Below are 22,689 nucleotides of genomic sequence, written 5' to 3' on the forward strand. Positions count from 1 at the left end.
TTTAACCGCCTGAGCCACCCGGGTGCCCTCTGTAGGCAAATTATTAGAGTAGTGGTATTATTACATTATTACATTATTAAAGTAATGTAGGCAAATTATTAAAGTAGTATTATCTTGAAACCTACAACTTTATGATAAAGCAGAATCCTTGCTCTTCCAGACACACAAGTTAATTCTGAGTTGTTGGAGAAATCATTCTGATTTTATCTGTTTGTGGGCCATTTGCCAGTGTTCTCTGTAGAGGATTCTATCAGTGGGAAATAAAATTGTATATATTTAAGATGTACAGTGTGATGTTATGATGTATGTATACATTGCAAAATGATTACTACAGTCCATACTAATTAATGTATCTGTCGTCTCTCATAGTTACCCTTTTTTTGTGTGTGCGTGGTGAAAACACTGGATATCTGGGACATGTGGGTGGCAGTTAAGTGTCTGCCTTTGGCTCAGGTCATGATCCCGGGGTCCTGGGATCAAGTCCTGCATTGGGCTCCTTGCTCAGCGGGGAGCCTGCTTCTTCTTGTGCCTGTTGCTCCCCATGCTTGTGCTTTCTCTCTCTCTGACCAAAAAATAAATAAATAAGATCTTAAAAAAACACACTGGAGATCTATTTCTTAGCAGATTTTAAGAACACAATACTTACTATTAACTGTAGTCACTATGCTGTACATCAGGTCTCCAGAACTTACTCATCTCCGGTCTGTAGGTTTGTATCCTTCGATCAGTATCTCCCCATTGCCCCCATCCCTACCCTCTGGTAACCAGCGTTCTGTTCTCTGTTACTATGAGTTTGCCTCTTTATTAGAGTTTTTTTTTTTTTTAATAAAAATATGAATCCATGAATTATATCCTATGAGTAATTATAAAAGAAAAAGATGCAAAGTTTAGTATTGAATTGTATGCTTCAAATGGGTGAAAGGTGAACTTTATAGGGTATGAAAATTGTAAGTTTTTTGGGGCGCCTGGGTGGCTCAGAGGGTTAAAGCCTCTGCCTTCGGCTCAGTCATGATTTCAGGGACCTGGGATCGAGCCCCGAATCGGGCTCTCTGCTCAGCAGAGATTATGCTCCTCCCCTCCAGGCCCCCACCGCCTGCCTCTCTGTCTACTTCTGATCTCTGAAAAATCAATGAATAAAATCTTAAAAAAAAAAAAAAAAAAGAGGAAAAAAAATTGTGTTTTAAGAAAGGTCAATATTGATCATTTACTCCTTAAAGTTTGAGCTAGATTTGTAATTGAACTAGAGAACAAATGTTTGTTTGTTTATAAACAGTTTTATTTATTTGAAAGAGAGCAGGAGTGGGGGTTGGGCGTGGGAAGGGGCAGAGAGACAAGCAGACTCCCCACTGGAGTCCCCAAGATCATGACCTGAGCTGAAGTTAGATGCTGAACACGCTTAACCAACTGAGCCACCCAGGTGCCCTGAGAACAAATGTTTAGGCTCTTAAATGTCACTCATTTAAACTATGTTATTATTTGTGCTTCATTTTAAGGGTTACATTTTACAGAGTATGTAACTAAATCTTTGCACAGGGGCCATGCTAATTTGTGGCCTTCCAATTTTAGTATATGTGCTGCTGAAGTGAACCCAGTAAATCCTGATTATTGAGCTCTTGTTTCTCTCTGCAGAATGTGTTTAATCATAACTTAGTTTAGAGGCATTTAGGCTATTGACATTGCCTCTAAAAATGCTGGTATATATCACAAGTTCTTTTAAAAGGTAGACTTTAGAAAATCCTGGATCAGGAGTCAGAATTAATCCTAAAAAGAACTACTTTTCTCAGTGATATGTTTTGCATACTGAACTACCCAGGAGAAATCCCCAGTGTGACGGGTATCTGTTGCAACTTTCCTCATAGGGTTGCTAATCTTACTAAAAACTTGTAAGTAGAAAATAAGTATTAAAAGGCCACATTCATGAAATGCAAAAACCAATTTATTATGTAACAAAAACAAATGGAAAAGTTTTGTTAATATAAATAATGATACGGGGCACCTGGGTGGCTCAGTGGGTTAAAGCCTCTGCCTTCGGCTCAGGTCATGATCCCAGGGTCCTGGGATCAAGCCCCACATCGGGCTCCCTGCTCAGCAGGGAGCCTGCTTCCCTCTCTCTCTGCCTGCCTCTCTGCCTACTTGTGATCTCTCTCTCTCTCTGTCAAATAAATAAAAAATATCTTAAAAAAAAAAAAAAAATATATATATATATATATATATATATATATATATAATGATACTAGTTTTTTTTTCCTTGATGACAAATCATTTTAGATTTTATAAAGGCAGATGCCCACATCTTAAATTGGCTATAAGTTTATATTCATTGTCAAAGTCAAATAGCATTATGTTCATTTCCCCACAGTTTTGTTTTATTTTAAAGATTTTTATTTATTTGACAGACAGAGATCACAAGTAGGCAGAGAGGCAGGCAGAGAGATGAGGAAGCAGGCTCCCCGCTGAGCAGAGAGCCCAATGCGGGGCTCAATCCCAGGACCCCGAGATCATGACCTGAGCCGAAGGCAGAGGCTTAACCCACTGAGCCACCCAGGTGCCCCTGCTTTTTTTTTTTTTTTTTTTTTTAAGATTTTATTTATTTATGTGACAGACAATGAGAGGGCAAATACAAGCACGGGGAGTGGGAGAGGGAGAAGCCGGCTTCCCACTGAGCAGGGAGCCAGACTCAGGGCTGGATCCCAGGACCCTGGGATCATGACCTGAGCCGAAGGCAGACACTTAAGGACTGAGCCACCCAGGTGCCCCACTACAGTTTTTGTTTTTGTGATTAAGTGGAACCTTCATTCACATGGTATAAAATTCAAAAGTTGCAAAAAATATACATTTAAAACACTTCTTCTTACCATCATGTAACCAACCCGTTCCTCTCCTCAGAAGCAACTTGTGTTTCATTTCCCTCCAGAGACCATGTAAGCAGCAACATCTTTTTCTAAGATAGTTTTTTACCATTTTAATTAGTGGTAAGTTACAATATTAGCTTATTTTTCAGTCTTGACTGATTGGTATGTTTTATTTATTTTCTTCTCCCTTTCCCCAGCAGTGTATGTTTTACCTTTATAATATAGTTAATGTTTATAATTTGTAATAGTTGTTTCCTTTGAGATTTTAGCATGAAAGAATATATGTGTAAGTTAATTATGTCTACTATATATATAATGATATGCTGAGTACTAAATAGAACATTAAGAAAAATAACTGGCCATCTAGAAGAAGAAAACTATTATAGTATGTCGTAAAACTGGAAGTTTTCCTGTAGTTCTGGATAGTTTGAAAAATGGATCTGAGTCTGCTAGATTTTCTGACTTTGCTATTTTTTTGATCATACGGATTAAAAACTCACTAAGAAGTTATTAATGGATTACAAAAAAGATGTTAGAGCGCATTCTTTCTAAGACATATAGATTTCTTTTTGACCTTGTTGTTTTGATTATAGAGAATATACTGTCGATTTAGGGGAAAAAAGTAAAATTATCCAAATATGATACTCACTCTGGATGAAGAATGTCAGATGTTTCCATTGATAGTAGGTAGCAAACTAATTGTATACCTTTTGAGGATAGGGCTGTAAATTTCATAGTTTGTGAAGATGTAAGTTCTTTTCACCAATCTTATCTCCCACAAAAATCTCTCCAGAATTATTGGATGTATTGAGTTATCTTTTTATGAAATATTAATGAAGAAATACCTAGTTTTTATTAAAAGTAGTAATTTGGTTACACTAGGCCTGGGGATATTGTACTGATCATATGACAACCAGTCTTTGGACCATGTGAAGCACGGTGCTGAACTACCAAATGTTTTTTCTATCATATTTTGTTCAAAACTGTTGTAGACAACGGGCTGGGTGGTTCTGCTCTGCCTTACCGTTTTCCTTTCTCTTTTGAGAGTTTGCTCTATTGTTAGTCTGTAGGAATCACAGAGTTGTATATATTATAGGATCCTGCCTTTAAGGAGTTTTAAAAGTGTGTGGAAGAAGATACAAGATATACTGAAATAAACCCAATACGAAGGAAAAGTGATCAAAGTGATAATTGCCAAAAACAAGGGTTTTTTAAAAGTGCAGGTGTGAGTTTGGCAAAGGACACATGTAAGATGTGTAGATGATAGGGCATTTCAGCTGGACCTTGTGGAGTAGGAGGATTTAAAGTAAATATCTAGTATATTTTGGAAAATTTCTGAATTGCAACTTTTTGGAACTTGCTAGTGTTATGATTAGATATGGTATTCCTGACCATCTGGCTATACCACATTGCCTCTTTGCACATAAACATTTAGGAGAAATTTGTGACACTCATTTATTTATTTATTTATTTACTTGTTAATTTTTAATTTTTAATTCTTTTAAAAGATTTTTTTATTTGACAGAGAGATCACAAGTAGGTAGAGGGGTAGGCAGAGAGAGGGGGGAAGCAGGCTCCCCACTGAGCAGAGAATCCGATGTGGGGCTCTGTCCCAGTACCCTGAGATCACAACCTGAGCCAGATTATTTATTTGACAGAGAGAGAGACAGCGAGAGAGGATCCTAGGCTCGATCCTAGGATCCTGGGATCATGACCTGAGTCAAAGGCAGACGCTTAATGACTGAGCCATCCAGGCTCCCCAGGACTTGTTTTTTTTCTATTTAATTGATTTATTAACATATTTTGAAAGTAGACTCCACCCCCACTGTGGGGCTTGAACTCATGATCCCAAGACCAAGAGTTGCATGCTCTACCAACTAAGTCAGCCAGGCACCCCCAGAATTTTGTGACTCTTAAATTAACATTAGTGTACTGAAAGAAAAATCCTCATTTGATGAATTAGCTTTGGAAAAAGTAGGGTTGGTTTCTTAGCTAACTACTTTATTATGGCTCAGAAATTTTGCGGTAATTTTGGTTCCTTTGAAAGGTATTGTTCTTGGAAAACTAATTAATTGTATGAGAGACTTTTTCCCCTAGATTTTTTGGTGGTTTCAGTTTTCTACTAATGTTTTCTTTTTCTCTTTTCAATTTTATATGGCGGTTTCTTAGTAATTTGACTAAAATATAATCCAAATAATTTTATATAAGAGACTTTAAACAAACTGCTTTGTTAGAAAGTATTAATGGCTTACTAAAAAAAGTTGGGCTCAAGATTGGGAGAAAGCATGCATTTTGTTGCAAAAAATGAAATGAATTTGCTGTAGCCACATGTGTTAGCTGCATTAAAAGACTGCTGTGCCGGCAAGCTGGCCTGGACTGTTGCTCACAGGGATTATAACTTATTGCACATGGAATGCAGTGGAATGTTCCTGCCATAAGGTCTCTTACAAAAAAGTAGAAGAGGGTGAAGAGTACTTTAGGGAACGTGCCAGATCTGAAAACCGAGTAGTAGCAGTTTTATTTAAGTACTTTCTGGTCTCAGAGAGAATATTTTCCATGGCACAGATAAATGTTACTGCCTTGACATTTTGGAGACCCACGTGCATACAAATGTCTTCGTTTAAAAATATCCCGTTATGGGGCGCCTGGGTGGCTCAGTGGGTTGAAGCCTCTGCCTTCAGCTCACGTCATGATCCCAGGGTCCTGGGATCGAGCCCCACATCGGGCTCTCTGCTCAGCAGGGAGCCTGCTTCCCTTCCTCTCTCTCTGCCTGCCTCTCTGCCTACTTGTGATCTCTGTCTGTTAAATAAAATACATTAAAAAAAAATCCCGTTATATTCCAAGTTTCTCCCACTTTGGAAGCATTTTTTTTTTTTATTGTCTAATTACTCTTAAAAAGGAAAGTGGGGCAGAATTAATGGTTGAACTGCTCACATTAATGGTAAATGTGGAGACTTTGAAACCGCATGATTTCCCCTCAGAAAAACAGGAGGGTAGGTAAAGCTGGCTCCCACATGGTCCTTTAGGTGATTAAATTGTAAGTGTTTGCTTCGCCTTTAACCACAGGAATGTGTCTCTGGCTGGCCTTTTGCTAAGTCTCCTTCATGTATTTATCCGTCTTCTCTTGTCCAAGGTCTTTTGTTGTTTTATTGTCCCAAACTTAGTGGAATAGAAGGGACCCAGATTTTTCCCCCTGTTAATTACTAACATGGTACATTTTTAAAGGCTTTTTTATTCATGCATGTACATTTCTAAATGAAATGCTGCACATCATAACTGATACAAAGAATGACTTCATGTCCATTAATGAAAATTTGGAATGGAGGAAGGAACAAAGTGGAGTTTTGGAAAGAAAGACTTTTGAAAGGAATTCTTTTAAATCAGAATGTGTTTTCTAACCAATAATCAGAATGAGGTCTTCTTAAGTCTCTTCTGGGATAAGCCATAATTAGTTCGATCAGACTGAGGTGTAAACCTCATAAAACAGCATCCAGAGTGCTTTCGTGTGGCTGGAGATGTAGGATAAGGCCAGATCTTCAGCAGGACTTCTCCACCTCTACACCATGTAACTGTAGAGGTGGACTGCTCAGTAGTTGTTAACCTGCATTTTCTCAGGATGCATTCTGGGAGCTGCATATCTGACTCCCGCCCAGTCATGTGTCTCTAGAACCTACCACCATTTCACTGAGTCACTAAAACTGCTGATGAAGATTTAGGCAGTTAGACTTTTTTTTTTTTTGTAAGTAGGATCCATGCCTGGCATGGAGCACAGTATGGGCCTTGAACTCACGACTCTTGAGATCAAGACCTGAGCTGAGATCAAGAGTCAGATGCTTAACTGACTGAGCTACCTAGGCGCCAAATACCCAGGCATTTAAAGTCTTAGCAGCGTGATTTTTTTCTTATTCTTTCTTTTTTAAAATTTTTATTTATTTTATTTTTTACTTTTTTTAAGAGATTTTATTTATCTGACAGAGAGAGACACAGCGAGAGAGGGAACACAAGCAGGGGGAGTGGGAGAGGAAGAAGCAGGCTTCCTGCTGAGCAGGGAGCCCGGTACGGGGCTTGATCCAAAGACCCTGAGATCATGACCAAGCTGAAGGCAGACGCCCAATGATTGAGCCACCAAGCACCCTGCATGATTTTTTCTTAGAGCAAAAAACTGGAAACAACCCCAGTATCCATCAACAGGGGAATGGATAAATAAATCATGGTAGATTTACATAAAATAGAATACAGTAGAGAAGAATTACTATGTGTACACACACGAATTATAAACAAATTGTAGCTGTATAAGCAACTCAAAAAAGAAACCAGTGTATTTATATAAATTTCAAAGCATGCAAAGCTGTTCTCTGTATTCTCTATGCTGTACAAACACATGGGTAAAACTATGAGGAAAAATAAGGCAGTAATGACAAAATTCAGCATGCTTCAGAGATGAGACGGCAGGCAGGGAGATCTGGGAGGGTCGGATAGGGGAGCTGCAGAGGTGAGAATCCTATTCTGTAACTGTCTGGTGGGTACCTGGGGTTTTGTCTTCTTGTCACAGCTTGTGCATTTTATTAAATAAGTATATATTAAGATTTATTTATTTATTTTAGAGCTTGTGCATGTGCACGAGTCGGGGATGGAGGTTGAGGGGGAGAAGGGAGTATCCCAAGCAGACTCTGGGCTAAGCATAGACCCCCAACATGGGACTTGATCTCATGACCTGAGCCGAAACCACGGGTCAGATGCTCAACCAACTGAGCCACCCAGGTGCCCCTATAAATTATAAAAGTTATGAATCTATCTAGTATTTGTATACTAAGTACTTAATTTGAAAAGTATACAAACAAAGGGAGAAAACGAAGTTTTCACCCTGCAAATAGAGCTACCATGTACGATGTCTGTTTATATCAGTGACCAGGGCTTCTCATGTGATGGGGACAAGCCCATGAAATTTTTCTCCTGCCCCCTCTTTCTGAATCCTTCTAGATACTTTTCAGTCCTTTTTCCAAAGAGAGGCATGTTTACTCTTTAAGTGGCATGTACATATTGATTAAATGACACTCATTTGGTCATTGGCATGGAAGAAGATAAGCAGCAATGAGAAGCTTCTTGTGGCCCTGGAGGAACTCAGTAAAATCTACTGAAATCCACGTGGGTACCAGTGGCATTAAACTTTTAAAAAAAAATTTGAAATGAAACACTTTTGCTCTAATCAAGACTTGGAGTTACAGCAGTGAGGGTTGTGTGTATGTGTGTGTGTGGGGGGGGGGGATTAAGGTTGGGGAATAGAGGGGCCCCAGAAATGATACTGCATTTACTCAGTTGGAGTTGACTGAAGTTGAGTTTGTCCTTTAGAATGACCTTTAGATGGTCTTTGAGGCTGGCCGTCTCAGTTTAGCACCGTCTACTGGCCCCTGACTTTGCTGTGTACCTTTTTACATCCTGACCTTCTGCTGTCCCCGTCAGCCCTCAGAGCAGCTTTTGCCTCCTTTTCCTCGGGCCCAAAACAGACTTTGTATTTTCTTCTACATCTGGCACGACGGTGTCTCACGTGGCTGCCTTCTAAGCTGATCTCCTGCAATGTATCCCTGAATGTACCCTCTTTTAGATGAGATAAATTATCATTAACTTATTGAGCACATCTTTTTTTAAAAGATTTTATTTATTTGACAGAGACGGTGAGAGAGGGCACACAAGCAGGGGAAGTGGGAGAGGGAGAAGCAGGTTACCCACTGAGCAGGGAGCCTGATGTGGGGCTCCATCCCAGAACCCTGGGATCACCACCCGAGCCAAACACAGACATCTAACGACTGAGCCACCCAGGCGCCCCAGCACATCTTTTCTTAAGTATTCTTCAAGGACGTGATTGTCATGGATATATAGTGTTCTGTTATATTAATAAAGCGTAATTTATCTAATCCCCTATTATCAAATAATTGAGCTTTAAAACTGCTTCTTAGGCCTGCTGTAAAGAAGACTGTAAGCCCACACAGGAAGGCAAGGAATTGTTTCTAGAAGGCAGTTTATATGCAGCTGTCTACTTGGCATCTCTGTCTGCTGATAAACATGTCGAACTCAGCGTGTGCAAAACTTGGTTCCTGATATGTCCTCTTCAGTCTCCGCCTGAGCTCTCCCTCAACTCAATGGAAATTCTGTTTTTGTGGTTGCTCAGGGCAAAAATCATATAATCGCCCTTGACTTCTCTCCTTTCTTGCCTCCGTCAGAAAGGCCTGTGAGCTCTGCCTCAGAAGATACTCAGAATCTGACCACTCTTTCCTCCACTGCCACTACCCGCAGTCACCTCCTAGCAAGTCTTCGGGCTTCACCCCTTATTTTCTAGGACTCCCTCTCGACAGAGCAGCTAGAGCAATCCTTTTAGAATGGAAATCAGATTGTTTTTTGTTTGTTTTCTCCCCACAAAACTCTAAGATGGTTCCCATTTCTTTCAGAATAAAAGTTAGAGTTTGTTCTTTGACCCCTCCTCTCCCTTTGTAAAGCCTCCAGCCTTTTACTAAATGGTGTATTGGGTACATTCCCCCATGTATTCTTTAAGAATGTGATATTAGAGGCTACATGGTCCTCTATTATATTTATGAAGCGTGCGTTTTTTAGCTCCTCTTCTGTGATCAGACATTTGACCTTAAGTCTTTTGTTTATTCAGTGGAAATGTTGCTAGTGCCTGCCTAGCCCATACCGCAGGGTTGCTAGTGAGCATCAAATGGAATCAGGTATACTGCAGAGGATGGTATTTGAAAAGTTACTCAACATTTTTTTTCGTGGTAAGTTTTGGTATTTAAATTGTTATTTTCGGTGGGAATGTAAATTTAAAGGCAGAAACAATTATACCTCTTCCCAAGTTGGAGGAGACCTTTGGTATTGTGTATTTACAACTGCTTTCTATTACATTTTATAATTTAAACTTCTTCAAATAGCTAAAAAATCTGCCATCTAGATTCTGAAACAGAGAAGCCCAGCTAAAATCTCGTAGGAAACCTAGTCCTCTCTCTGTGCTGATTTGCATCATATTGTTCTAGTCTTTTGAGGTTGTCTTGATTAAATTCAAACTGTACTTCATGGGGGTTTTATATATGCGGGTTTTTTGTTTTTGTTTTTGTTTACCCGAAGGGAGAGCAACCACCTGCAGGCTTTTCTTTCTTCCCTTCCTTGAGACGTATTGGAGTTGATTTTTAAAAGTCCATGCTGATAACGTGGTGCTGATTGCTCTTGGTAGTTGCCTAGTGAAGTGTGAAGGGCTGTAACAGAGTCGGAGAGCTGTTAGTGAGACCAGAAAAGGGCCTGCAGCATCTGGTTATATGGTAGGCAAGGTGCGTAATTAGATTTCATTCTTGGTAGTATATTAACAATTGCTTATTTTGTCAAAATTATTTCCAGTGAGCTAAAAACAGTTCTTAGTTGCATTGCTTAGGGATGAATGCTCTGTACATACAGATAGTGAGAATAAGAAATATGAAATCAGGTTTTTGAGAGCATCTATAAGAAATTAGATTTTTGTTATTCAGCAGACATAAGCTGGGAGGCCCCTAGGCTCTCAGAGCCTTAGAGAGAAAGAATCACAGCAGTGTGGTGACTCATGAAAGCATCTAGGAGAGACATCTGAAGGATTGAGGGATAGGGCCAGGAAAGGCAGGGGAATGTCTGGGGAGCCTTTTTCCTTTGGCAGAATAAAAAACCGTGTGGCCAGAATTAGCAGAAGCTCTGTGTGAATGAATGACTGTCACATTTCCTGTTTCCTTGTGACATTGTTCTGCTCTGATACCAAGAGTTCATTTTGTAACTCGGAATAAACTTGAGGAGGCAGAATGGATGAAGGAAGAAACAAAAGCAGCTTTTTAAATGCCTGTTAGTGGGGGAAAAACCAAACCATGATTAGTAATTAACAACAACAAAAACAGTAATAAACACTTAAGCTCTGCCAGCCACAGTCAGGCACTTGGAGATTTTAACTCACTTAGTCCTCACAATAATCCTAGGGCAGATACTCCTATTTTCCCCATTTCACAGATGACTTGTCCAGGGTCACAGGTTTAGGAGAACTAGAAAATGAACTTGTGCCCGCTGACTCCGGAACCTCTCTCTTAATACCTGTCCAGTATGTCTTGCCTCTCAAAATAGTAAGTTTTACTCTTCTGTGTAGAAGTACTCTCTGTGTGTAATTTGAACTTAACTGTTAGGTTGAAATTTATTTTGATGACGCTTCTTGATACAGGGTAATTATGAATAACAAGGGCATTATTACTAGTTCCACCATCTTTGTGCCCCTGGACTGAGGGGAGAGCTAGGCCTTCCAGAGCATCTCGCTTCCCAGTCACTCAACATTTGCTTAGGAATAGTTATTAACTGGGGGTTTGTTCAGTGTTTATTATAGCTTGGGGCACCTGACTGGCTCAGTTGGTAGAGTATATGACTCTTGGTCTTAGGGTTGTAAGTTCGAGCCCCATGTCGGGTGTAGAGATTACTAAAGAAAATGAAATCTTTAAAAGAAAATGTGTGTTATAGCTAGCATATTAATTTTATACCCAGTTGATGCATTGTGGCATTATAGAGTTAGTAGGGTTTTTTTTTTTCCCCAGTGTGTATATTTATTTTTAATACTTTGGGATTGAGTATATAGTGAACACATATAGTACATTTATATTGTTTATAGGATTTGGAATGTAAGTTTGTTATTTTAAATGATGAAGAAACTTTATGGTTATAGTTCTTCTGTTCGGTTATACTTCATGGCAATATGCTTTTATATCATTTTCATATGTTTCTAGAAATATGTTATTCTGAGTGGGGGAAGGAACTGCTTATGGGTTTTGGTTTTATGGTTTTGGAATAGGTGTACAGAATGGCTTTAGTGTGTGCAATTTAAAAAAAATTTTTGGGTAAAGAAGCTTTTGGAAGAGGAAGTTTGTATTGAAGATATCACTGGGATTTTTAACAAGCCGCAAACATTGCTGTTAGAAAAGTTAATATAAAGTTACAGTGTTGCACAATGATAAGTTAATTGTAGTTGCGGGCAAAATCTTTCATAGTTTGCCAACAGCAGTATAATTGCTACATAGAGATTTTGAGAAATTAGATAAACAAATTCATTCTGGAGAATAAAAAGGTTTTTAAGTACAAATCTTGTTTTGACTGCCTTGTTTTCTGGGGCTTAGTAATTAAAACATTATTTCTGCATCTTTATGCTGAAGTAACAAAGTTGGGAAGAAGGCAAAGAAAAAAGGTGGTAAAATTGGGGCACTTAACAGACTTTGTAAGGCCAATTTTGACTAGAAGGGTCTCTAAGAAAGAGAAGATGGTCTTATGGTTCATCAGTAAACTAACAGCTGTGGAACATTTTGTGATAATCATTTTCAAGGCATTTCCATTTACCTTGGATAAGGGTCTTCAGGTAAGCCCTCACGTGAAAGCGGCTGTCCTGTTCCTCACTGTTCTTCCGCTCTCTGAAGGTAATGAGTGTCAGCTACAGCACGAGGAATAAAACCTTTAAGACAAGGAAGGGGGAAAATACGTGTAGGGCATAGGAAGAGAGAAACTAAGATTCTCTTCCCTGTGGACTGGGGAAAAAGTCTGGTCAGACTTTCAGTGCTGAAGCTGCCTTTCTGATTTGTGACGGGGACTTAAGAAAACAGCTTTGAAGCTAGATGAGATCTGAATGGTGATGGGAGCCAAGGCACGGAGGTGAGGGTGAACGGAGTTGTTTGCCCGGAAGTCAGGAGATCCCTAGAACAAAGGCTCATTCCTCCAGGGGGCCAGAGAAGCTTGTGGTAATCAGCATTGTCATAATAATATGTAGCAAAGCTTGACTTCCTCCGTGAAACATTTCTGTCTCCTCTCTTGGCCGTCCAGTCCCTGCGCTCTCCCGATTGCCTTCCTCCCTCACAGGCCATTCTCCCTCCGTTGGTCCTCACCTCCTAGGATAAAAATGAATGCACCAGGATTTTGCCTCTTTTCTTCCATCTCTCCTCTGTCTCCAGAGAAGACAGACCCCCCTAGGTTATTTCATTCAGGCTCAAGGCTTAAAGGGTCATGACTTTAAGTGGCAATGACTCCCAGATTAATTTCTCCAGCCTGGACTGACCTCTTTGTAGTTCTCTGGAATTGTCCACCCAGCTGCTAACCTAACACTACTTGAAAGCCTAAGAAGTATCTTAAACTTAACATGTCCTCAGTAGAACTGTTGTTTTCTCCTCCCTGGGCACCTAAAGTGGCCCTTCCTTCATTCTCACCCATTCTTTTTAGTTTCTCAGACCAAATACTGGAGTCACTCTGGTGGTCTGTCTCTCTTATAGGACAGTCCATCAGTAAGGCCAGTCCCTCTGCCTTCATAGTATGTCCCGACTCCAGTTGCTTTTTACCGTTTCTGCTCTAGCCTGAGTCAGTGCTCAGTAGCTTCTGTCTTTCTGCTTCTGCCTCTGTTCGTATACAGCAGCAGAGTCCTATTTGGAAAGGTAAATCAGATTATTGTCACCTCGGTGCTTCAAATCCTCTGTGACTAGTGTCACTAGAATAAATAAAAAAAACCCTCACCTTGGGCACAGGGCCCCACAGGATTTGGTCTCTGATTATTAGCTGATTGACAGCTCATCATTTTTTTTTTAAGATTTTATTTATTTATTAGAGCAGGAGAGCAGGGTAAGGGGCAGAGGGAGAAGCAGGCAGCCTGATGTGGGATTTGATCCCGGGACTCCGGGATCATGACCTGAGCCAAAGGCAGATGCTTAACCAACTGAGCCACCCAGGGGTCCTACATCTCATCATTTTTTTTTTTTTTTCTGGCTACAGTTGTGGTCTTGCTTTTCTTTAAATATTACTAAGGTCTGTGCTTGAATTACCTTCTCAGAGTTAACAGTAAGCCCACCTTAAAAAAAGAAGAAAAAGAAAAAGATTTATTTATTTATTTCAGGTGGGGAAGGGGCCGAGGTGCGTAGAGAGAGAGAATCCGAAGCCAACTCCACACTGAGTGTGGATTTCTAAGCGAGGCTGCGTCTGATCTCACAACCCTGGGCACATGACCCGAGCGAAAACCGAGTCAGATGCTTAACCGACTGCACCACCCAGGAGCCCTCGAGGTGGCAGTCTGCTTACTTTCAAAAGCCTGAGTGGCTCAGTGGTTAAACGTCGGCCTTTGGCTCAGGTTGTGATCCCAGGTGGGATCGAGCCCCATGTCTAGCTCCCTGCTTGGTGGGAGGCCTGCTTTTCCCTCTCCCACTCCCGATGCTTATGTTCCCTCTCTCACTGTCTCTGTCAAATAAATACATAAAATCTTTACAAAAAAATAAATGAGGGACGCCTGGGTGGCTCAGTTGGTTAAGCGGCTGCCTTCGGCTCGGGTCATGATCCCGGTGTCCTGGGATGAGTCCCACATCCGGCTCCTTGCTTGGCAGGGAGCCTGCTTCTCCCTCTGCCTCTTCCTGCCATTCTGTTTACCTGTGCTCGCTCTCTCTCCCTCTCTCTCTCTGACAAATAAATAAAATCTTAAATAAATAAATATATAAATATATAAACGAGCCACCCCTGCCACCTCCACTGTCATCTTATATCTCCTAACTCTCCTTTAGCTGTCTTCTCCAGGCGATACTATCTGTATTAGTTAATTATCTGACTTCCAGATGAGAACATAATCTCCTTGAAGATAAGAGACTGTTTTTCACTAGATACTTCAGGTCTGGGGCAATGGTAGACACTCAAATAATTTTTTTGTTGTTGCCGTTTAAGATTGTATTTATTTATTTGACAGAGACAGACACAGCGGGGGGAGTGGTAGAGGGAGAAGCAGGCTTCCCACAGAGCAGGGAGCCCGATGCGGGGCTCTATCCCAGGACCGTGGGATCATGACCTGAGCTGAAGGCAGACACCCAAGGACTGAGCCACACGGGTGCCCCATCAGATATTTGTTAAATAAAAGAATATTTTGAACATTTGCTTTGTGTTAGAATTCTTGACGTGGACTAGTCATTAATTCCCATAACAGTTCTATAAAATTAGGTGGTAATATTATTGTACCTATTTTGCAGATAAGAAAATTGAGGCTTGTTATATGCTCAAGTTATAGAGGGATGCTAAGGTAATAGTGGATACTTAAGGGGGGGGTTAGATTAAAGCCTCTGTAGTATTCTATTTCCTTCATTGCTAAAGTCCTTGAAAATGTCTTCTAAAAGTATTTTCTATTTCTAGGTCAACTTGTATTTTGATCATTGAATATTGAGTCACACTGTAAGACAAAATTCAGTTATGGATCAAGAGACACAATGTTTTTGTTATAGGAATGGGCCTTTCTCTCTCCCTGCCCCCAGGAATGCTACATAGTGGAACTCATGGATTTCTGATGCCAAATCCAGTTGTCATGGGAGTCGTTCTATAAATGGCAAGCAAAATTTCCCAAACATTCTGCAGTGGTTGCTGTGTTCTGTGTAATTGGTCTCTATACTTCCACTCAAGCCTTCTTCCAATCCACTCTCCATACTGTAGTCTATAAATAGAATCAAGTCATTCCAGTGGCTTCTCATTGCCCAAGGGTTCACTAACTCCTTAAGGTCTATCGGTGATTTGACTCTGAGATTTTAGTGATTTTCTAAGCACTTTGTTTTTCCTTGTACTTGAGGCACACCTGCCAGACGAGTATCTGGATGCCACATGTGTCTTTTTGCCCCAGGGCTCCCTTCCTGGCTTGGGATGCACACTGCCCAATGGTTTGGAGCCTTGGAGCCCCATGTTCCAAACTTTAGTCCAGCCTCTCACCTTGGGCAGGTGCGTTCTTCTGTGGTGCCTCAAATGTAAAATGGAGGTGATAATAGTACTCACCTCATAAGGTTATTAAAAGGACTAAGTGAGTGAATACATGTAATGCTTTAACGCAGTGCTTGGAACATAGTAGGCATTTAATAAGTGTCAGCTGTGGTTATCTCCACTTTCCCTAGCTGTCTTCTATTTATCCTCAGCCAGCCTTTTCTGTTTTATCAAATCAGAGTTTACTGACTCAAAAATCATCTCTCTTCAAAGTTTCTTTTTATACATACCTGTTTCTGTGTTCTTCTAGAACTCCATGCTTATCTAGCATGGCTCTTATCACAATTTGAAAGTGTTTACTTATTTTGTGTGATTATATGTCTGCCTCCTCCATTGGCTATTAGCTCTAGAAGGAAAGACATAACTTGTTTGCTTGCCATTGTATTCCCAGCACATTGCTGGCACATAGTTTGTGCTTAATAAATGTGCCCAATGAATGAAAGTGCTGTTTAACTTTTCCTTTCTTAAAACAGGATCTTGGGATCTTTTGCAGTAGTGCTGCTGCTGCTTTTTTGCAGGGGATGGAGGGAGCAGAGGTGGAGAGAATCTTAAGCAGACTCCATGCCCACAGTGGAGCCCACCGTGGGGCTTGATCTCATGACGATAAAATCGTGACCTGAACCAAAATCAGGAGTTGGATGCTTAACTGACTGAGCCACCCAGGTGCCCCAGGAATGCTTCTTTTGAGAAAGATGAATGCTAGCATGGAAACTAGCATTATTTCCAACTTGGGAGGCTTGGAAAGCTGAGCACAATGAGTAAAGATACAGAATGAGTAAAGATACAGTGAGTAAAGCACAATGAGTAAAGATACAGAAGGCAGAGGGTCAGGGACTGCTGGAAGACAGGCAGAAAGATCAGGAAGATGGACTTGTTCTTTTAAAAAAAAAAAAAGAATCCTTATGCAGGTCAAGCTTGTTATATCTAGAATACTGGAGAACACGTCACAGCAATAAATTTGAGTGATAAAGTGGTAGGTGTGTCTGATCTGAGATTCCATATTTCCTATGAAATGTATACAGTAAGAGATAGTTCTAAACACCTGGGGAAAAAGGGAGATTTCAAAGAGCTATCCCACTCTTCTGCCTCCCATTATATTTTCCTTTGTCCTTATCTTTTCTGGTGACCCCCATCAGAACATCTTCCGATTTAAAACCTGGTCATCTTTCCTTATGTCTCCTGTTTACCCATTACTGCTGTTTCCTAGAAGTTGTATTTCTACCACTGAAATAGAAATTTAGACTCCTCCTGTCCTAGAGATGAACTGTCTTGGCCAGAAGTTGAGTAAGTTGGCTGCTCAGGGAGAAAAGACTCAAGAGGCAGGTTGTGCTGGGAGATCTAAGTACCAGTCCACAAATCAGCGTCAACTACTTATGAAGTCAACACTGTGAATGCTGCAGAAAGAGGAGTCATGGTTTCCAGCTACAAAGAAGTAACAATCTGTAAGGAAAGAGAAAACTAATATAGTCATTGGTTCTTTGGGTATGCATTGGTATGCACCTACCATGTGGCAGGTGCTCTCCTTGGAGCTGGGATATAGCAATAGATGAAATAGAAGTTCTCATATCATGGAACTATATTCCAGTGACTCACAGAATAAGTCAGGTGGTCCGGAGTGCAGTGCAGACAAAGCAGGGTAACCAGATGGAGAGTGAAGGCATACTGTTTAAGTAAGATGGTCAGAACAGGACCATCTGCTCCTTCTGGTGATGTTTGAGCAGAAACCTGTGTGAGGTTAGGGAGTGGACTGTTCAGATACCTGGGACAGGAGCATTCCTGGTAGGGCCAGAGTGCAAAGGCCCCGAAATGAGAGTATCTATCTCCAGTGAGAAGGGCAGTGGGGCTGGAGTAAGGGGTGAATCACTCCAGTAACTGGGTAGGAGGTCAGAGAGGGAATAGAGTTGTCTTCAGTGTATGTTGGGAACCTGTTGGAATGTTCACTGGAGGCAGGATGTGGATACGATTTGGGTTATTGTGAGAAGAGGACTGTGGTTTGCAGTGCCATCTTCCAGGTGAGAGAGGTGGAAGCTTGGACCAGGGCAGTAATGGTGGTGGTGGTGAAGAAGTCATGGGATTCTAGAGTCATTTCGAAAGTAGAGTTGACAGGATAAATCAGATGTGGGGTGTGAGAGAAGAAAGTCAGAGATGACTCTTAAGACCATCTGTTAAAAGTTGCTTGTGGAGATGGGTCTAGGTCTGGAGTATACTGTGTGTCCAGAGGAGTCTCACTAGGAGTGGGGAGGCCTTAGGTCTGGAAGATGCTTAAAAGGAGCCTTAAAAAGTGGCATGAAGGGTGATTTTATAGGAAATAAAGCAATATGAGGGGTAGAGCATTTAAAACAGAGTTATGTTCTGACTCCAATCCTCAAAATATGCCTGGAGTCCATTCGTTGCAGAAAAAGTGGTGATTTATCCTAAACAACGCCTGCATACTGATGACATGTGGCCCTGGGAGGCATGCTGCATTTGTAACAGCTTTTATGTTGGCGAAAATAGTTTATATGTTGAAGATATTCATTAATTACTGTTATTTTTTTCTTAATGCTTTCTTCGTTCAGTTGACTGTGATACAGAGAACCATCATATTAAATATTGCCACATCTTATGGTAATACAATTCTCTCTATATTCTTTCTCTGAAAGTGGATGAAATGAACTGATATTTTATGTGTATATTGCATAGGTATGCAGTGTTTTCATTTTTCTTTTTATGCTCCTGTAATGGTATAGGATTTAATGATATTAGAATTATACATGACAAAAGAAGGACATGCATCTGAGTGCCTGTTTGGTGTAGGGCATTGTAGAGGGATCCCCAAGACATGCTCCATATACTGAAGGGATTTATAATGTGGTAGGAACACCAGAGATTCGGTGACACAGCTGTAGGACCTCAATGCAGTACTTTGATTCTTGCCAAGAAATAGAATTCTTTTTTTTTTTTTAAGATTTTATTTATTTATTTGACAGACAGAGATCACAAGTAGGCAGAAAGGCAGGCAGAGAGAGAGAGGAGGAAGCAGGCTCCCCATGGAGCAGAGAGCCCAATGTGGGGCTCTATCCCAGAACCCTGGGATCATGACCTGAGCCGAAGGCAGAGGCTTTAACCCACTGAGCCACTCAGGTGCCCCAAGAAATAGAATTCTTATTTTACCAGTTAGTGGATGAACTTTCCTCACTTTGGTTTAAGGACCATGGAATAGGGTTAACATATCCACCAAAACACTGAGAAAGTTAAAAACAAAAAATACCTGTTTTTGAAAATTAGCATTTGTGTAGTGCTTTACTCATTTAATCCTGTGAGCTAGGTATTATCGCAGTTTTAGGGAGGACTCAGTGCAGTGGTACCCCAGGTGACAAAAAATTCTGAATATGTTTACTAAGTGTTCATCATCTGTTTAGAATATTAACATATTCTGAATGGTCCTTTGATCCAAATCCCATTTCCTTCCCATTGCATGTACTGTGTTCCCCCCCTTCCCCGCCCCCCACCGCGTTTTAGTCATAGTTGGAAACATCCTGTTTCTTAGTTAGGTTAAAGGAAGTAAGTTAGATCTCAACTGTTATTAATTCAGAAAGAGAAAACCTTTGGTACATTAGAAAACATTAGTTTGTTGTCCTTGGAAGTAATGGTAGAGATCATGGGCTTCTGATGAGGTGAAGGGCTGTTGCTGATATTTTATTTTTATAACAGTACTTTTCATTTGCAGAGTTGGAAAGTTTCGAATTTTTTTATTAGGAAACATTTTGTATATTCAAGATAGTACAAGACATATATAAATGTAAAGAATTATATAAAACAAACTATCCTATTAAATACTCTTCAGCTAACATATAGAAATTATCCATGCCAGGGCGCCTGGGTGGCTCAGTGGGTTAAAGCCTCTGCCTTTGGCTCCGGTCATGGGATCGAGCCCCTCATTGGGCTCTCTGCTCAGCAGAGAGTCTGCTTCCCCCTACTCTCTCTCTGCCTGCCTCTCTGCCTACTTGTGATCTCTGTCAAATAAATAAAATCTTCAAAAAAAAAAAATATGCATGCCTTCCGGGGCTTACACTACCCCCTCAAACAGGTAACAACAGTATTGAGTTTTACATTGTTCTAAGGTGTTTTCTGTAAAATATCCTTCATATAAGAATTAAAATCTTTTAAATATTGTGGGTAAATTTCATCTTGTTTGACATAACTATTATGAAAGTAGCTCTTCAGAATTATATTTTGATTTACTTATTTATGTTAAAATAAAAAGTTTTGTCTACATGCAGGCAGTCACTTAGAAGGCAGCTTGGGTTCAAATCTGTACATTAGGAGACTTAGATTCAGAAGCTGCAAAGATCTGGAAAGAGGGAATCTTGAAGGGGAAAAGGATTTCCTGTGGATCAAGAAAATTGCTTGCTGGTATAGTGTTTCTGCTGCTTAGTCCTAGGGAAAAGGGAACAAAGAGGTGGCAACTGGAAACTATCTTAAGTTGTTCTTGGCAGAATTGGTACCACCAGTGAGTAGCTAAAAGATGGAGTAAAGTATGGCTTCAAGGTCTTGTAACAGCAAATTTCCTAGAGGTTCGAGAGTGTTTATATTAACCATGTTTTTGAGCAGTGAAGACTACTTGAGGGGTCATGTCCAGCGTCTTGTCCTGGTCTCTGTCGCTGAGCCACTGAAGCCTGAATCTGGTGCACATAGTGTGACACTAAGTTCCATTTGCTTGGTAGAGTTTGTGGGTAGTCTTTCATCTTTTAGGAACTGTAATCCTCCTAGTTCTTAGTTTTCAATGGATAAGGAGGTTTGTTTGTTTGTTTGTTTTTTTAAAGATTTCATCATATTTATTTGACAGAGATCACAAGTGGGCAGAGAGGCAGGCAGAGAGAGAGAGAAGGGGAAGCAGACTCCCCGAGGAGCAGAGAGCCCGATGCGGGGGCTCGATCCCAGGCCCCTGGGATCGTGACCTGAGCTGAAGGCAGAGACTTTAACCCACTGAGCCACCTAGGTGCCCCTGGATAAGAAGGTTTTAAACAACACCCATGATGTAATTTTAGGGGGTGGTCATAGACATGTGCATACATGCACACATATGTATACATACTCATAAAATGCCTTACTGTGTTTGCCCTGGCAGTCGCTACATGGAGGCAAAGAGTAAGCCTGTAGATGGGTGCCTTGGCTACAAGTGGGGGCTCTGGAGCCGAGCCGGCGGAGTCCGCATCCTGGGTTGCCACTAGCTAGCTCTGTAGCCTTGCTGACGCTACTGAACCTCTTTGTGATGGTGTCTCTGTACAGTGACGGTAGTACAACCTCTGTCTGCCTTAGTGGTGGGAGGGCTGGGCCGCAGGACGTTCCCGGAGCTCAGGGCTTACCGTGCTTCTAGCGCTGCTGGAGGTTGGCCATTATGTAAATCTCGTCCCTGGTGCCTTTTGGTTCATTGCTTAGGTTGCCGTTTGTGTGTGGGGAGATGTTCTTTCTAGAACCATGTCTCCTCATCACATGATGTGACGTGCGAGCCTGTTGACACTGTCAGCAGTTGAGGTTTGAGCAGAAGTGTGTGGCCCGGCCTTGGAGCCCGGCGGGAGGGAGAGCTGAGCGCCGTAGCGACTGTTGCTGTTTGTGTCCCGGGCAGCAGCTGCCCTGGACGGTTATTTTTACATCGTGATCTCACTGATCACCTGGTATATGGCCGTGCCTTAGAGAAGTGGATTGGCTGAGACGTCTGGTCTTTAAAGAGATTTCATGACCCTGTGTCGTAAAGATTCTCTTCCATGTGCAGTTGGAGGCGCTAAGGCTTTCCGTGTGTGAGGAAGGAAGGGAGACTAAGCCTCGGGTTCAGACGGTCCCTGAAGTATGGTGCGCCTGGGTTTGTCACACCTGAAATACTTTCATTTGGGGCAGTTACTTACTGGCTTCGTGCTTTTCTGTCAAAAAGTAATTTTGCTGTCTAAGGGCACCTGGGTGGCTCAGGTCATGATCCCAGGGTCCTGGGATCGAGGCCAAGTCAGACTCCCTGCTCCCTTTCCCTGTGCCCCCCCTCCCTGCTTGTATTCATGGGTGCGCTCTCTCATATAAATAAATAAATAAAATCCTTAAACCAATTTTGTTGCCTACAACATTCGGCAGATGATTTGTGGTCTAATTCCACTGTAGACATACACAGTACACGTGTGTGTGTGTGTGTGTGTGTGTGTGTGTGTGTGTGTGTATAAAATGTTATTATCAGATGTGGATTTCAGAAATAAGACTGTCTTTCCAATGAATACTTAATTATCAAATGCTTTTCTAAAGTAGATAATAAGATCTTTAAAAAGGATTTATTTCAGGTAGTTGTATCCAGTAATTTTCTAATTTTTATTTATTTATTTATTTTTAGAAGATTTTATTTATTTGTTTGACAGAGAGAGAGGGCACAAGCAGGAGGAGTGGCAGGCAGAGGAAGGAGAAGCAGGGGGAGCCCGATGTGGGACTCGATCCCAGGACCCTGGGATCATGACCTGAACTGAAGGCAGTTGCTTAACCAACTAAACCACTTAGGGGCCCCTGATTTTTATTTCTAATGTATTGAAATATTTATGCAAATAATTATGTGGCCCATTTCTGAATTTTGGGTTCTTACTTACCATGGTTCAGCCAAAAAATATTTACTGAGCACCTTCTACGTACCAGGCTGTGTTTTGAATCCTGGTGGCACCCAGTGGATGTTGATGGTCTGATTCTTCTAAATTCTATGTACAGATCCTGCCTATTAAAAATGTGATTATTTTTGTTTTTCGATTGCCTTCTTCAGATTCAGTGGTATGAATTTACTGATTTGAATGTTTTGAACTTAAAACAACATCATGTTGAACTAAAGAACATGTAACTGAGTGACTTACAAAACCAAATCATTTTCATTTTCTAGGTATTATTAACCCAAAGAACCCAAAGGAAGCTCCAAAGTCCTTTAGTTTTGACTACTCCTACTGGTCTCACACCTCGGTGAGTATACTTACGGTGCAGTGTAATAATAGAACAGTGCTGGTTGTGAACAGTTTTGAAAGAGCTTGAAGGTCCAGAAAGAGTA

The 22,689-nt window shown here is 41.0% G+C and overlaps 1 protein-coding gene across 10 annotated transcripts in view; it reads left to right on the top strand.

The window, feature by feature from the left end:
- KIF1B (kinesin family member 1B) overlaps positions 1–22,689 on the top strand; it is a 139,502-nt gene that overhangs the window by 17,356 nt on the left and 99,457 nt on the right. For all 10 annotated transcript variants that reach the window (XM_032863371.1, XM_032863361.1, XM_032863364.1 and 7 more), the window contains exon 3: positions 22,528–22,604. In XM_032863371.1, the coding sequence (XP_032719262.1) occupies positions 22,528–22,604 (77 nt within the window). The remainder of the gene's footprint in view (positions 1–22,527; positions 22,605–22,689) is intronic.

The sequence above is a fragment of the Lontra canadensis genome, unplaced genomic scaffold (assembly GCF_010015895.1).
Source record: "Lontra canadensis isolate GAN:19392208 unplaced genomic scaffold, GSC_riverotter_1.0 scaffold25, whole genome shotgun sequence".
In the NCBI taxonomy this organism is placed as follows: Eukaryota; Metazoa; Chordata; class Mammalia; order Carnivora; family Mustelidae; genus Lontra; species Lontra canadensis.